The 13,928-nt window shown below is 35.5% G+C and overlaps 1 protein-coding gene across 3 annotated transcripts in view; it reads right to left on the bottom strand.

Annotated features, from left to right (window-relative positions):
• PRDM5 (PR/SET domain 5) overlaps positions 1-13,928 on the bottom strand; it is a 72,809-nt gene that overhangs the window by 35,601 nt on the left and 23,280 nt on the right. For 2 of the 3 annotated variants that reach the window (XM_087963182.1, XM_026667064.2), the window contains exons 8-10: positions 8,871-8,950; positions 4,269-4,353; positions 2,747-2,904 (exon numbers count right to left, since the gene is read on the bottom strand). In XM_087963182.1, the coding sequence (XP_087819308.1) occupies positions 2,747-2,904; positions 4,269-4,353; positions 8,871-8,950 (323 nt within the window). The remainder of the gene's footprint in view (positions 1-2,746; positions 2,905-4,268; positions 4,354-8,870; positions 8,951-13,928) is intronic. The other variant, XM_087963181.1, reaches the window with a different exon arrangement.

Below are 13,928 nucleotides of genomic sequence, written 5' to 3'. Positions count from 1 at the left end.
AAAACAGGACAGAAACGCAAAGGAATTTCATATCTCCATTGCCGCAAAAAACGGGGAACCCTCTCCTAAAGACTCCTATGTGCTACAGTCTATCCATTTTTCATCACCAAAGAGGTTTTCATTACTCATCACAAACGGAAAAACAAATGCTACGACTGTCCATCCTTGCTTTAATTAAAACTTAAATCAGATCCATTTCAACCTGTGATGCCTGAAGTAGAAAGTTAAATAGAAGATTCCACTGTTAAAATACTTTGGATTCTTTTTCAACTCTGCTTGTAAATTCCATCACTTGGAACATCTAAGTAGGGTGCCTTAGTTAACATCTGCAACTGGCTTTCCTTTGAATTTTCCTAGAACAGGAATGTCAAGCTCACGTTATTATGGCGGCATCATGTGACGTATTGGGATTTTTTCCCCCCTTTGCTAAACCAGACATGGGCATAGCCAGCGTTTAAGACATCCAGTCTGCAGGCCGGGAGTTTGACAGCCCTATCCTAGAGTATTGGGGAAGACTGTTTCAAGGCCATAATCTACATATTCACTGAGACTGTGTTCATTTGACTACTTAGCATGCAAACCCATTGCTTCCAAGGCCTGACATAGCCATTCCTTGCATATCAGGACATTTTTCCTGTCATCTGCCAAATATCTTGTATAGGTTGATCTGTGTAAGAAATAAAAGGTTTATCATGCTGCTTATGATAAACTTCTTTTCCTATTAACCCTATAACTGTGCTGAGTTAGATAGTTTCTACCTTGTCCATGTGGAACACAAACTATCTATGACACAGTTTAAAGTTTAAATACTTAATCATGTTCTATACTCCATTAGTCCTCATAAGATGTATAAATCAAATTAATCACGTATTTTGGACAATCATCTTGACAGGTGAAAACCAAACTGGCTTGTATAATAAGATGAAGAAATGGACCTAATCTGATTAGTTGAGCTACTATATTGCTTCTCAAGATATTTAGATGCATCCATTCCTGGTGCATACAATTATATATTGGTATCTCCATCCACCCAAAACTATCATATATATGCAATACTTTCCAGAATTTCCACATTTCTACTATTACTTCTCTCCTGAATTTATAGCACATACAGAGTCCCTTGCTTACCTTCTGAAAAAGGGACCCCATTCAAGTAGGATTTCAATGCTAAACATGTTTTATAAGTTTTATGTTTCCTTAAATAACCTTTTCCTTTACCTATTCTGCCACCCAGATTCCATATATGCATCATATCGCTAACAGCCATGCCTGTCATCTAATGTTTCATTGTACTTTCCAGTCCAGAGATCTTTCATATCAATAAACTCTGCATAGCATTTCCTCTATATGATTGTTTAAGAAGCAAAAGGCAAGATTATTGAATCAATTCAAAGAAGATCAGTCCTGTCACCTTTGGCCTGCAGATTCAATCTGTAATGAAGATGCATGCGATTTTCTCCCATTTCCTACTTTTTACTTACATGCCTCCTCTTTGTATCTGAGATATAAATGGAAAGCTGTCCATCTATAGACTATTTGATATAATAATGTTACAAACATCAATCTTAGGTGATCAGAATCTCAACAGAGGGGATTTATCACAGCTGACAATTCAAACCTGAAAATACATTTCTACCAACTATTGCAAATCTCTCAAGATTATCTGTAAACTTTTTCAACAGCAATGTTTACATTCAATTATCTTCCTGTTCTATCTCATTTGAACTGACATTTGTATCTGTGTCCTCAATTTAAGATGTAAGAGTTGAATTTCTTGAAAATAAAAATAAAAATGACTGTTTAGAATATATTTCAATTGCTTTTCCTACAAACAAATCACTTTTAAGTTCATTTAAAAAGTTTTATATATTCAAATTAGATTGTGATTAGTTGTCTTTCATCCAACTTGTGTATCTTGTCTTAGAAAGAACATTTACAAATGTTTCACCATGCAAGCACTATTTTGATTATTATTACTTTCATATGATTTATGGCTGAAAACACAAAAGATGATGCAAAGATTCAGTGCCAAATTCCCAGATGACATATAACATGAGCCAAACTGTGAAAAATATATCAACGTTTTGGTATATCTGTTTCATCAAAGTGTTGCCGGCATGGGGAGGGGGAAGGAAAAGAGCAAAGGACCCCAAATGCTAAGCAGGAAATTTCTCTCTCTCTCTCTTTCTCAACCATCTGACCATTCTGCAGAAGCAGCATCAGTCAAGGGTGCAGCCATGCCACTGAAACTGTGCCCCGGGGTCAAAAGTAATGATAGGCATTATCTAAATTAGGGTAGACAGATTGTCACTTAAATCACACAGCCGGGGGTCTCTATGTAGACTAAAAAGTGAAGTTCCTCTGTATTTTTAGGGCAGAGTTCCTTCTTTTAACTAGAACAGAGTACAAATTGTAATGTTTCTCCCAGTAGTCATAATGATATAAAATGACTACAGTTTTACTAGAGTTTTCCAGTTTATTTTTTTTAATGAGAGAATAAAATTTCCTAGAGGAAGAAAACCCAACTGAACTAGCTTGGGTCAATTAAAGAAACACCAAACAATAACCAGGAACCTGCTAGTTCTGTAAGTTAATGTGCTTAATATTAATATTTTGCAAGATTAAAAGCTCATGTTTCTAAGCATGCTAAAGCATATTGATCCATCCAGTGGTAATGAGCAACAGCTGCAAATCTAAGCAGAGCTGTAAACAACAACAGCAGAATGTTTTGGGGGATTGTTTTTACCTTCTTATGATTCTTGTAAACATTTCTGTGGGCAAATTCCTTTCCACAAAGCTTGCATTTATAGGGTTTATCTTCACTGTGTATTATTTTGTGTGCAGTCACTTGATCAAGTCGTTTGAAGGACTTATTGCAAACCTCGCAGGTGTAGGGGCGTTTTTCTGTAGAAAATGAGTGGGGGGGACATTTAAGTTCTTGTTTATATTGGGCTAGAAGATGAAAGGCAGAAACATTCATCTCCTCAGAGATTTCTGCAATGAAGTCAACCCAATTAAGATTAAACCAATTAGAAAGACATCTTATGCCCTTTACGTTAAGTCGCTTCCTAAAATATAAGCCATGGCACATCTTGAGAAATTGGCACGTTCTTTGCAACAATCACAGCAAAAACTAAACTCTGGTTAATTAGCTTAAATCAAAAGAGAATGACTTCAAAGAGGCAAAGCTTGTTGCCAAACTAACAACGAGAAAGAGGGCATGACAATTTAAACATTTTAAAACTTAATTAGTAATACACATAGCATATTCATTTCTATTAAAATTCAGTCGATATGTTTAAGTTTTCAGCTTTCAGTTGTTAGCTGAACTCTTGCTGCTATATCATTCTAATCTGTAAGCTCAATAAACATCTAAAAGTCTCTGAAATTCATTTTGCTTCTTTGTTTAAACCGGTGCACCTGGAACGTGCTGTGAGATGAGGACAGCAGATAACAATAAAACTATTTTGCAACACTGGAAATTGTTTTAAACGAATTGGGGGTAAAGGAAGCAGAATGTAATTGAATTTCTACTGCCTATGGAAAATATGATTTAAGGATAACAGAAGCATTTTGCCTTCTGTGTCCTGTGTTAGTCCACAAAAATAGCTATCATTAAAGATTCATGTCTGCATCACTTGCATGCAATAATATTAGTAAGGTAACAATCAAATGATTAAAACAGTTTAGTAAAATTTTAAGAAAAGTGATCAAGTTGGCAAAAGTGTCCAAGCTGTAGGTGGGCTAGAATTCTTTTCTAGGAGATTATGCACAACCAATTAATGGTAAAGCATTAGAATTATATATGTAGCCTTACACTCATAAAGCCATTAAAACCTGTCCCTGTAGCTAAATCATTTTAGGCAGCTTCCCTGCTCAAAGCATATTCTTTCCAAAAGTATGAAAATGTACTGTATGTACAAGGCATTCATATCAAAAGAATTGAACTCAAAATGTTATCTAGGCTATGTATTCATTATCTGATAGTTCTACTATTCCAATCTTCACATTACAGATGAATTTGATGACATTTCAATTATTGTTAAATTAATTATTAAATAGTATGACCAAAGGAATTCTGAAAGTTGTAGTTATATGTTGTAGTGTATTATATCTGAAATCTGTTTTGCCAAGAAAGGCTGTAATGGTACTATGATGTATTTGTTTATTAGCATTTAACACCATACAATTTTTGAAAACTCTAATATAAAAACAATTTAAAATAATCTGAGCAGTCTTATTTGACAGGGAAGAAAGTCTGTCTTTACCTGAGTGAGTTATCATATGGCGTTTTAACTGATTAGCTGAAATAAATTTCTTGTCACATTCTTGACATTCAACTATTTCATGAACCTGCAATATAAATATTTAATATTAATTTAGTATATTGCACATATATAGTTAGATCTTCATCACTTATATTATAAATAACCTGCTTTTCAAAATTATAAAAACAAATCTCAATGTAAGCAACAAATAAATGCAATTTACAATAAATTAATAGGAGCACCTGATCAACTGGTACAAATGTTGCAGGGCTTTAGCAATTCTTTTCATCTCTCATCAATGAACTGAAACTGGGGGCATTCATTTTAACACCTAATGAAAACTGTTGAGTTTCTCTGCCTTGTTTAAACATCTTTCCAAATCACCACTCAAGCTCCTGTCAAAAAGCTGAATGTGATCCTGGTATCCTGCATTATACATGATTATTTAGAAGGAGCAAAACAGATAGGCCTATAGTTCCTATGTACACTCAATTTACTTATACTGTATTGTACCAATAGTAGTTTTACTTTTAGAGGAAGCTTAACTAAGTGGATTTTCTTTTTTTGCTACACCTGATCTTCCCAATTTTAGTCCTGAAAATTATTCTAGAACCAAGTAAGCTGGCTGAAATAACCAGACTCAAAAGAGGATCAGATGCCTCTTCTCATATGCTTTTTCATAAGGTGACCAACCATCCTCCTTTAGGGAGAACAGTCCTCCTTTTGTAAGTTCTGTCCTCTCTCAAAAAGTCTCCTCCTACATGCCCTCCTTTTTGATATTTGAAGACTAATCTGTAAATCTCTGTATTTGATCAATGTCGAGCCGATCCGTTGTGTGTGATGTGACATATTTGTATTTGACATGACGATTCGTCAAGGCTTTGTACAGCGCGGCGAGACACGATTATAAAACACAGGCACTCCACATAGGAGAATTGTTTTGAGAGAGTGTGCCGTGCGCAAGAGTGTGTCATGCACAAGAGTGCGCCGTGCACAAGAGTGTACCATGTGCAAGAGTGCACTGTGCGCAATAGTGCGCCACATGCAAGAATGCGCCACGTGCGAGTGTGCCACGTGCAAGAGTGCACCACGTGCAAGAGTGCGCCATGCACAAGTGGCTTTTGTTCTTTTCTTCAATTTATCTGTGTCCTCCTTCTCATTGTTAAAATAGTTGGTCACCTTATTTTTCAATAAGATCACTTGTTTTCAACATGCCATAAGCTTATATTTGTCAAATCTGGTTTTGTCCTATCCAACTAATTTGATAAACACAAAGGGATTTCTTATCTGTATAAAGTCAAGAAGAAGCTTGAAGCTTGAGTCCTGCTCTCCACATGAATGTATATATCCCCCTGCTACCATTTGGAATTTTTTTCTCCACCACATCTAAGGACTACCCAGTATAACCATGCTCAGCTTTAGTCAAGTGCTGTTGCCAACTGTTGAGGCTATATATATATATATATATATATATATATATATATATATATATACTCAGCAAACACACGAGCTTGATACAGCCGCATGTGTGAGACTTAACCAAAAACATTTCCTGATCTGGAAATAAAACAATAGAAAATAATATTTGAAAGGGAAAGAAAAGAGTAAATGAACCATAAAAATGTTATTTCTTAGTCAGATTCCTTCCTGGTGAATTCTGATATATATAGTCCATAAACTCGCTGATAGGTTTTCCTTAATACTATAAGCCTCTAAAAAGATTATCTAATCCAACTACTGTGATCTGATCTTTAAAGACAATTATAAATACTTGGCTAGACTTGAAGTTTATGAAGGAATTGGCTTTGTACTTCAAATCTGTGGGAAAAAAATACTTTGCTTCTTACTGTTTAGAACGTAAGCCAAAACCTTGACTCGAAATACAGTTGCTTAGATTTCATGAAGTACAAAGCCTTTTATAAAAGATGACATTCATGCCTATGGACACGCTCAAAATGGATAAACTAGTCTACAGTAAACTTCTATCTGCACTGGAAATCAACATATTTATTTATATAAGTATATCAATCTTATCCTGCTAGCGCTAATGCATCAGTCATCATAAATCTGTACTCCAAGGAATTATTATCATTTTGCATCATGCTCTAGGAAGAACTTGTAATTCTGAGGCAGAACATGGGTTTACACAGCTCAGATCATGCCTACAATCTATGACATATCCTGTTTAAAAGTTCATAAGTAGCAAGACTGACACAAGTGTGTGAAATCATGAAGAAAGGACTGTCAGTCAGAAGAGAAAGTATAGACTGAATGGTCTAATTTTACACTATAATGCACTGCCCTTTTATTATTCGTTCGTCAGAAAGCAGCACAGTGAAATTCATAACACAGTGGAAGGCTAATAAAGAATTTCTGCAACATATACTCAGAATTTAAATAGGAAAAGTGAGGGGGAGAGGGAAGCAGGGTTAAGCCAACTTTTCTGATCATTACTACTATCAAGAAAGAGCAAAGTATTATTTGCTTTATTAATATTACTATGATTTTTCTGATAGTCCAAAGGAAAAACATTTATACAAAATTAAATATCAATTATCAAAGTAATTTGATATAATAGGAACAGTATTTAAAGGACTGATCCTTCTAGATAAGTTTTAGAGTGTTTTTCCCTAACCTACATAAAAATATATATTTCACTAATATTAGATTGATAAGATTACAAAATATATTCTTATCCTAGAGAAGATTATACAGAATAAATGAATATATCAACATATTCCCGAAGAGTGAGTGATAAAATTGAAATATTCAAATATTGCAGATATGTGTGTATATATACAGGTAATCCTTATTTAGTGACTGTCTCATATGCAATAAATCCAAACATTTACAACTTCTGCAGAGCAAAGAAAACTGAAGCAATATCATAAGCACAGCCATCGTTTCACCTAACAACTGCTTTGTTTAATGACCAAGTTTCAGTTCAAATTGTGGTCACTAAACAATAAGTACTTGTAACACACACAAACAATAGAACATACAAATTTCCATTTATAATTCAATTTTATAATAAAACAATCCCAATAATCATATATTTTACTATCTTTAACTTATTTGTCAGATGACAAACTTGTTGTCCATCACTCACTTTAAATATCACGGAAAGCAAAATATCACAGAAAGCAAAATATCTAATACATTTTAAAAAAAACCTTCAGAACTGAGTGCCGGAGTAAACATTGAAAATTTGCTTGATATTAACTGCATATAGTTGCTAGGATATCATAAGTACGATATGACCACCTGTAACAACTAACTTTTATTTTTTAAAAATAGCACATAAAAGAATAGCACAAAAAACTCATAATCAAAATGAGAAAGTGAGCTTCAGGTAGTTGGTCCAATATTAATATAATTAATATATTAATTCTATTAATATAATTATGTTATCAGACAAAATTTTAATATAAGCAATAACTCCAATTTATTCCATATATAAGGCAACTTCCAAAATGTACGTGCAGCTGCATCAATCAAAACATAATTGGAAACACATCAACTGCAGAATTTGGAAGTACTACTCTACTTAGAAAACTAAACGTTATACTTCGTTCTGAAAATAAACACACTTCCAACTCTTAAGAGCTGTAGTTTGGTGTGGATAACATCTAATGAAATGTCAGCCACAATAACAGATATTTTATCCTGCATGTTCTCTATCATTGACAAGATACTTCTTTTCCTTAAGATTTATAATTTGTCATCTTCTTTCAAATAATGTTCATAGACAATTAATATTTAATTGATCAGGGACACAATGACTTAGCAGTTAAAGATGCTGAGTTTGTCAGCTAGATATCTCACAGCCCAGGTTCAAAACCCAAGTGGTGTGCAATGGGTTACCTATCCAGCGTCTGCCCACCTAGAAGTTTGAAAGCATGAAAATGCAAGTAGATAAATAGGTACCATTTCAGTGGGGAAGTAATAGAGTACTGAACACCTCATCATCTAGTCATGCTGGCCACATGACCACGGAAATACCTTCAGACAATGCTGGTTCCCTCAACTAGGAAATGGAGATGAGCATTGCCCCCTAGAGTTGGACACAAGTGAATGGGGGAAACCTTTACCTTTTCTTTTGCTTTATATTTCTCTCATTGACAGGGCTGAAACAGGTACTTCTTTTCTTTAAGATCTATAATTTGGTTTCTTCTTTCAAATAATGTTCATGGACAATTAAATATAAACATTTTAGTGCCAATAAATTTTAGTAAAACAAATAATGCAAGAGAGACATTTGTTAAAAGAAGAATTCTTTGATTTAAATGGCTATTAAATTGTTCCTATGGATTTACCATATATTCATAATTTTAAGCATTCTGACTATATAGTAAAATGTAATGTTTACCTAAGGCTAAATTGCTATCTCTAGAACAGGAAAGAAATACAAAATAGTGTTTTGCTTTAACTTTGATTTAACATGGTAATGAAAATAAATACTTAGGTTTCAGACTACTGTGTTCGTCAGCTGGAAAAAAACCTGGATAATTTGTGTTTTAGCCGCTCTCAAGGGATTGATCTCTCTGGCCTCTACCCTAGAAAAGTTGAAACCTACTGGGGGTCAACCTTCACTCAACTGACCTTTCGATGCTCTTGAAGATTTGCTGCTGAAGAGCACCTCTTATTGCATACTGAGCACATCAGCCTCTTCCTAGAGTTTCCTAAAAGAGAAACAAAAATACCACCAACAGCTTTAATAAAAAAGTACAAAGAACGGGGCCAAATGTTTTCACTGCCTGTGCCATTTTTCACAGGTCATTTAATGGATACAAGAATTTTACACTCTTATTCCATCTCTAACATATTGAGTTACAAGACAGACTCTGTAGGTGTCCTCCAAAGATTTTGCCTATGAAATGTAGACCAAGAAAAATTTCATTTCCCTTAAACAAAGCAACCCAATATAGTATCTGTATAGAACTATTTCCATGTAGGCTAAAGGATGCCTACATAAGATTACATACAGTAATTACTGGTTTCAAGGAATATCATAAATATTTGCATTCAGGAAAGAATTAACTGAAAGTCCAAAATTACTCTGATTCAGTCTTATAGATTTCAGTATTAAGGCATGTTTTTATTTTTTATTTTTTTTCATTCAATTGTGTTCCAATTCTCAAAGACTGTCTGTGCAAGTCACTGTAGTTTTCTTGGAAAGTTTTTCAGAAGTGGTTCACCATTTCCCCTTTCCTTGGGCTGAAAGAAAGTGACTGTCACCAGCTTTGTGTGCCTAAGTCAGGACTAAAACTCACAATTTCCTGGTTCCTAACCACTACACCAAACTGATTCTCAAGACAGAATTATAACCTGTATAAAATCTGAATCAGCATTGGCAGGAGAAACCTCAATATACTGTAACTAATTCCAGATAATATCTGACTCAGAAGGTGTATTCAGCTTTATTATAAACACAGTTACAATCTCACTGAATAAACACACAAACAACTTGAAAATATTATAATATAGACATTTCTTTAATAACCTAAATAATTTGTGTGGCATTAAGCAGCCCTATCACAGGTAAAGATGGTGAAAATGCAAAAACCAAGTTGCCGCCCTGACCTAACCATACAGCAACGTGCCCGCTCCCGTGTACTCCGCATTGAACTCAAAAACCGTCTAGACAATGGAGAGAAGGACCTGTACATTGACTACCATGCTGACTGTATCAAAAGTAAGCCACGCAACCCAATACTCAGCTTTTACCCTCAACCACAACCCTACCTCAACCGATCCACCATCACCCAAGACTAGGCACGCACGCCCCAACTACCTCAATTCCAACTACTGCCGGCCTTAAATGCAAACTACTCAATGCAAGAAGCCTCGTGAATAAAATACCTGAATTTCTCATCCTCCTAAATATGGCTAACTTTGACATTATATTTGTCTGTGAAACATGGCTCAATGCATCTCTCCTCGACTCCATTACCACAGTAAGAGACTATCATGTTTACCGATCAGATCGTGAAAATCGTCGAGGAGGTGGTGTTGCTATCTTCTATAAAAAATCCTTACATCTAAAAAATATCCAAGTTACCCAGGAGCTTGCTCTTCCTGAGACCATCATCTGTGAACTATCCTTAAATATCACAATTCGATTCTTACTATGTTACAGAGCACCTGATTATGACATCGAACATGTAAACAAGCTAAATACATTACTAACATGGGCTGCATCCTGCCCATACCCTTTTATCTTTCTTGGTGATTTCAATCTACCTCATATTGACTGGACCCTAAATGATTGTACAACTGAAATCATACACACAACCTTCTACAATGCTACTACAAATCTGGGACTGGAACAACTAGTAACCAACAACACTAGACTAAACAACTGCCTCGATCTCATCTTCTGCAATAGTTTGAATTTAATTTACGGAATACAAACTAAAGAACCCTTTTCAGTAGCGACCACAATATGATTGACTTTTGTCTCAACATACGTCCACACAAAAATCACCACAATGATGTAATTCCCAATTGTAACTTCAAAAAAGGCAACTATGATCTTATACACAACGATCTCTCATCCCTTGATTGGCAATCTCTATTCACTGGATGCAATACTGTTGAAGACCATTACAACATATTTTTACTTGAAGTCAAAGAGTCATCAAACTATATGTACCAACAACAACTCCCAAAACAAAACAAAAAAGCAGATTACCCATATCAATAAGGAAACTTCAATCCAAAAAGAGATCACTCTGGCGAAAAAACAAATCTGGTCACGTTGCCAATTTCAAAAACCGATACAAAAATTTATGCCACCAGATAAAGACCGAATGCACCAATTATCACATTAAACAAGAGGAAAACCTTCTAAGCACCAATTCCACCCGTGCTTTTTACAATTTTGTAAACAACAAACTAAAAGACTCAAGGTCCATCCCTCCCTTGATAGGACCTGATGGTAAAGACTGCAACAACGACACCATTAAAGCCAACATCTTTAACACATTCTTCGGCTCAGTATTTGTAAACAGCAATGGATCATGCCCAGTATTTCCTAGCCGTACCACAGATAACAACAATGATCTAATACATATCGATTTCACAGAAGACAATGTTGAAAAGCACTCGCAACCTAAAACCATCTCTATCTATTGGACCGGATGGAATATGTGCCTACTTCTTAAGAAAACTATCCACTGCCATAGCCAAACCTCTAAGCATAATCTTTGAAAAATCTTTCAGAACCAGCTCCTTGCCTAACCTATGGTCACAAGCCACAGTCATCCCCATCTTCAAAAGGAGACCCAAGCCTAGTTGAAAATTACAGGCCAATCTCCTTATGCTGCGTCACCTGTAAAGTCATGGAATCAATTATTAACCAATCCATCATCCTTCACTTAGAGACAAATAACCTACTCTCCAATAAACAATTTGGTTTCAGAAAAAAACTATCCTGTAATCTGCAACTCTTACACTGCAAAAACATATGGACGACAAAACTCGACCAGGGCAAAGCAGTAGACGCAATCTACATAGACTTCTGTAAAGCCTTTGATTCAGTGGTACACGACAAACTACTCCTAAAAATAAAATCCTATGGTATCTCTGGACAACTGAATAACTGGATAGAAGCATTCCTGTCAAACAGACAACAAATGGCCAAAATCGGGAGCGTACTATCAAATCCAGTACCTGTCAATAGTGGTGTTCCCCAAGGCAGTGTTCTAGGACCAACTCTCTTCATACTCTACATAAACGACCTCTGTGATCATATTAAGAGCAATTGCGTTCTCTTCGCTGATGATGTAAAGCTGTTCAATACCACAGACAATACTGCTACCCTACAAAAAGATCTTGACTATGTATCAGAGTGGTCAAACAAATGGCAACTTCAAATCTCAACAAATAAATGCTCTGTCTTACATATTGGCAAAAAAATCAGAAAATAAAATACAAGCTGAATAGTCAAGATCTTGTTGATGACTCAAGCTCTGTAAAGGACCTTGGAATACTCACCTCTAATGATCTAAGTGCTAGAGCCCACTGCAACTACATAGCCAAAAAGGCATTAAGAGTTGTTAACCTAATCCTACGTAGCTTTTTCTCTGGTAATATCACACTACTAACCAGAGCATACAAAACATTTGCTAGACCAATACTCGAATACAGTTCATCAGTCTGGAACCCACACTCGTATCTGATATTAGCACAATTGAGAAAGTCCAGCAATATTTCACAAGAAGAGTTCTCCACTCCTCTACTCGTTGTAGAATACCTTATGCCACCAGACTTGAAATTCTAGAACTTGAAAACCTTGAATTACGCCGTCTTCGGTCTGACTTAAGCATGGTATATAAAATCATACATTGCAATGTCCTACCTGTCAATGAATACTTCAGCTTCAACCATAACAACACAAGAGCACACAATAGATACAAACTCAAAGTAAACCGCACCAAACTTGATTGCAGGAAATACGACTTCAGCAATAGAGTGGTCAATGTCTGGAATACTCTACCCGACTCTGTAGTTTCTTCCCCAAACCCCAAAAACTTTAACCTTAGACTGTCTACTATTGACCTCACCCCTTTCCTAAGAGGTCTGTAGGGGCGTGCATAAAGCGCACCAACGTGCCTACCGTCCCTGTCCTATTGTTTCTCTTATTCTTTTATTTTTCTTATATGTACCCATTTCATGTATTCACAACTATGTATACATTTATACTTATTATCTTGTAAACAATTGGCAAATCAAATAAATAAATAAATAAATAAATAAATAAATAAATAAGTTAGCATGAACAAAACATCTCTACTCAAAGTGTTAAAGTAGCTGTGTCCTTTGAAAAGCTTATGTGGTCACTTCAGAGGGTATCCCCAGCTGCCTTCCTATCTCTGGGTGTGATCATCAACAGAAGCTTGAGTTCACTGGTCGTCCCTCCAGAAGTATTGTCTGTGGAGTCACAAGCATGCACAAAAAAACCCAGGCAAGTCTTCAAAGCAAATATTTGACTCTTCAAAGGTTGCAGCTCTCTCGTAGAAAGATGCTTCTTTTATATTAACATGTTATGAAGTACTTCTGTGCTTTAATTAGCATTTGAAGAAAACTATTACTAATTATACAAAGATCCATTTTCCACATCTTGCATTCTGAAGAAACACAACAGGTTATCTTTGTAACAACCTTTTGCTGATAGTTGAGGCACCCATGTAACAGGATGTGATTTTACAATATTTTTTGTGGCAATTATTAAGCAAACACGGTACTCATAAGTGGAAATCCATTCATTCAATGGGTGTTTTTGCCAGAAACCAGCCAAAATCATGGTACAAACTGGCAAATAACATTGCAAATTGTGGCTATGCAACTACAGAACACTTTGATCAGTTGTAAAGGTGATCAGTTGCCAAGCATCCAGTGTGTAGTCCTATGACCGTGGAGGGGATATAGCATGACCATTTGCAACACCCAGGTGGTGCTTTTAAAACCATAAAGTACCTGTTCCATGTTCCTGTTTCATAAATGTAAAAGGTCTTTAAGTGACTGTAAGTTTTCTCAAGGTATATCCAATTATTTAAGCTCTTTTCATACATTCTAATGTTCCAATTGTCTTTATTACCCATTTTTTGGAACTCAGGTAATTTTGCTGAACCATTCTTAAAATCTTTAAAATTTGGG

The sequence above is a fragment of the Notechis scutatus genome, chromosome 4 (genome assembly GCF_049901735.1).
Source record: "Notechis scutatus isolate UNSWTSFEM ecotype Mainland chromosome 4, rNotScu1.2, whole genome shotgun sequence".
Taxonomy (NCBI): domain Eukaryota; kingdom Metazoa; phylum Chordata; class Lepidosauria; order Squamata; family Elapidae; genus Notechis; species Notechis scutatus.
The sequence above is the reverse complement of the archived record's forward strand: the minus strand, read 5'-3'. Positions and strand labels throughout refer to the sequence as shown.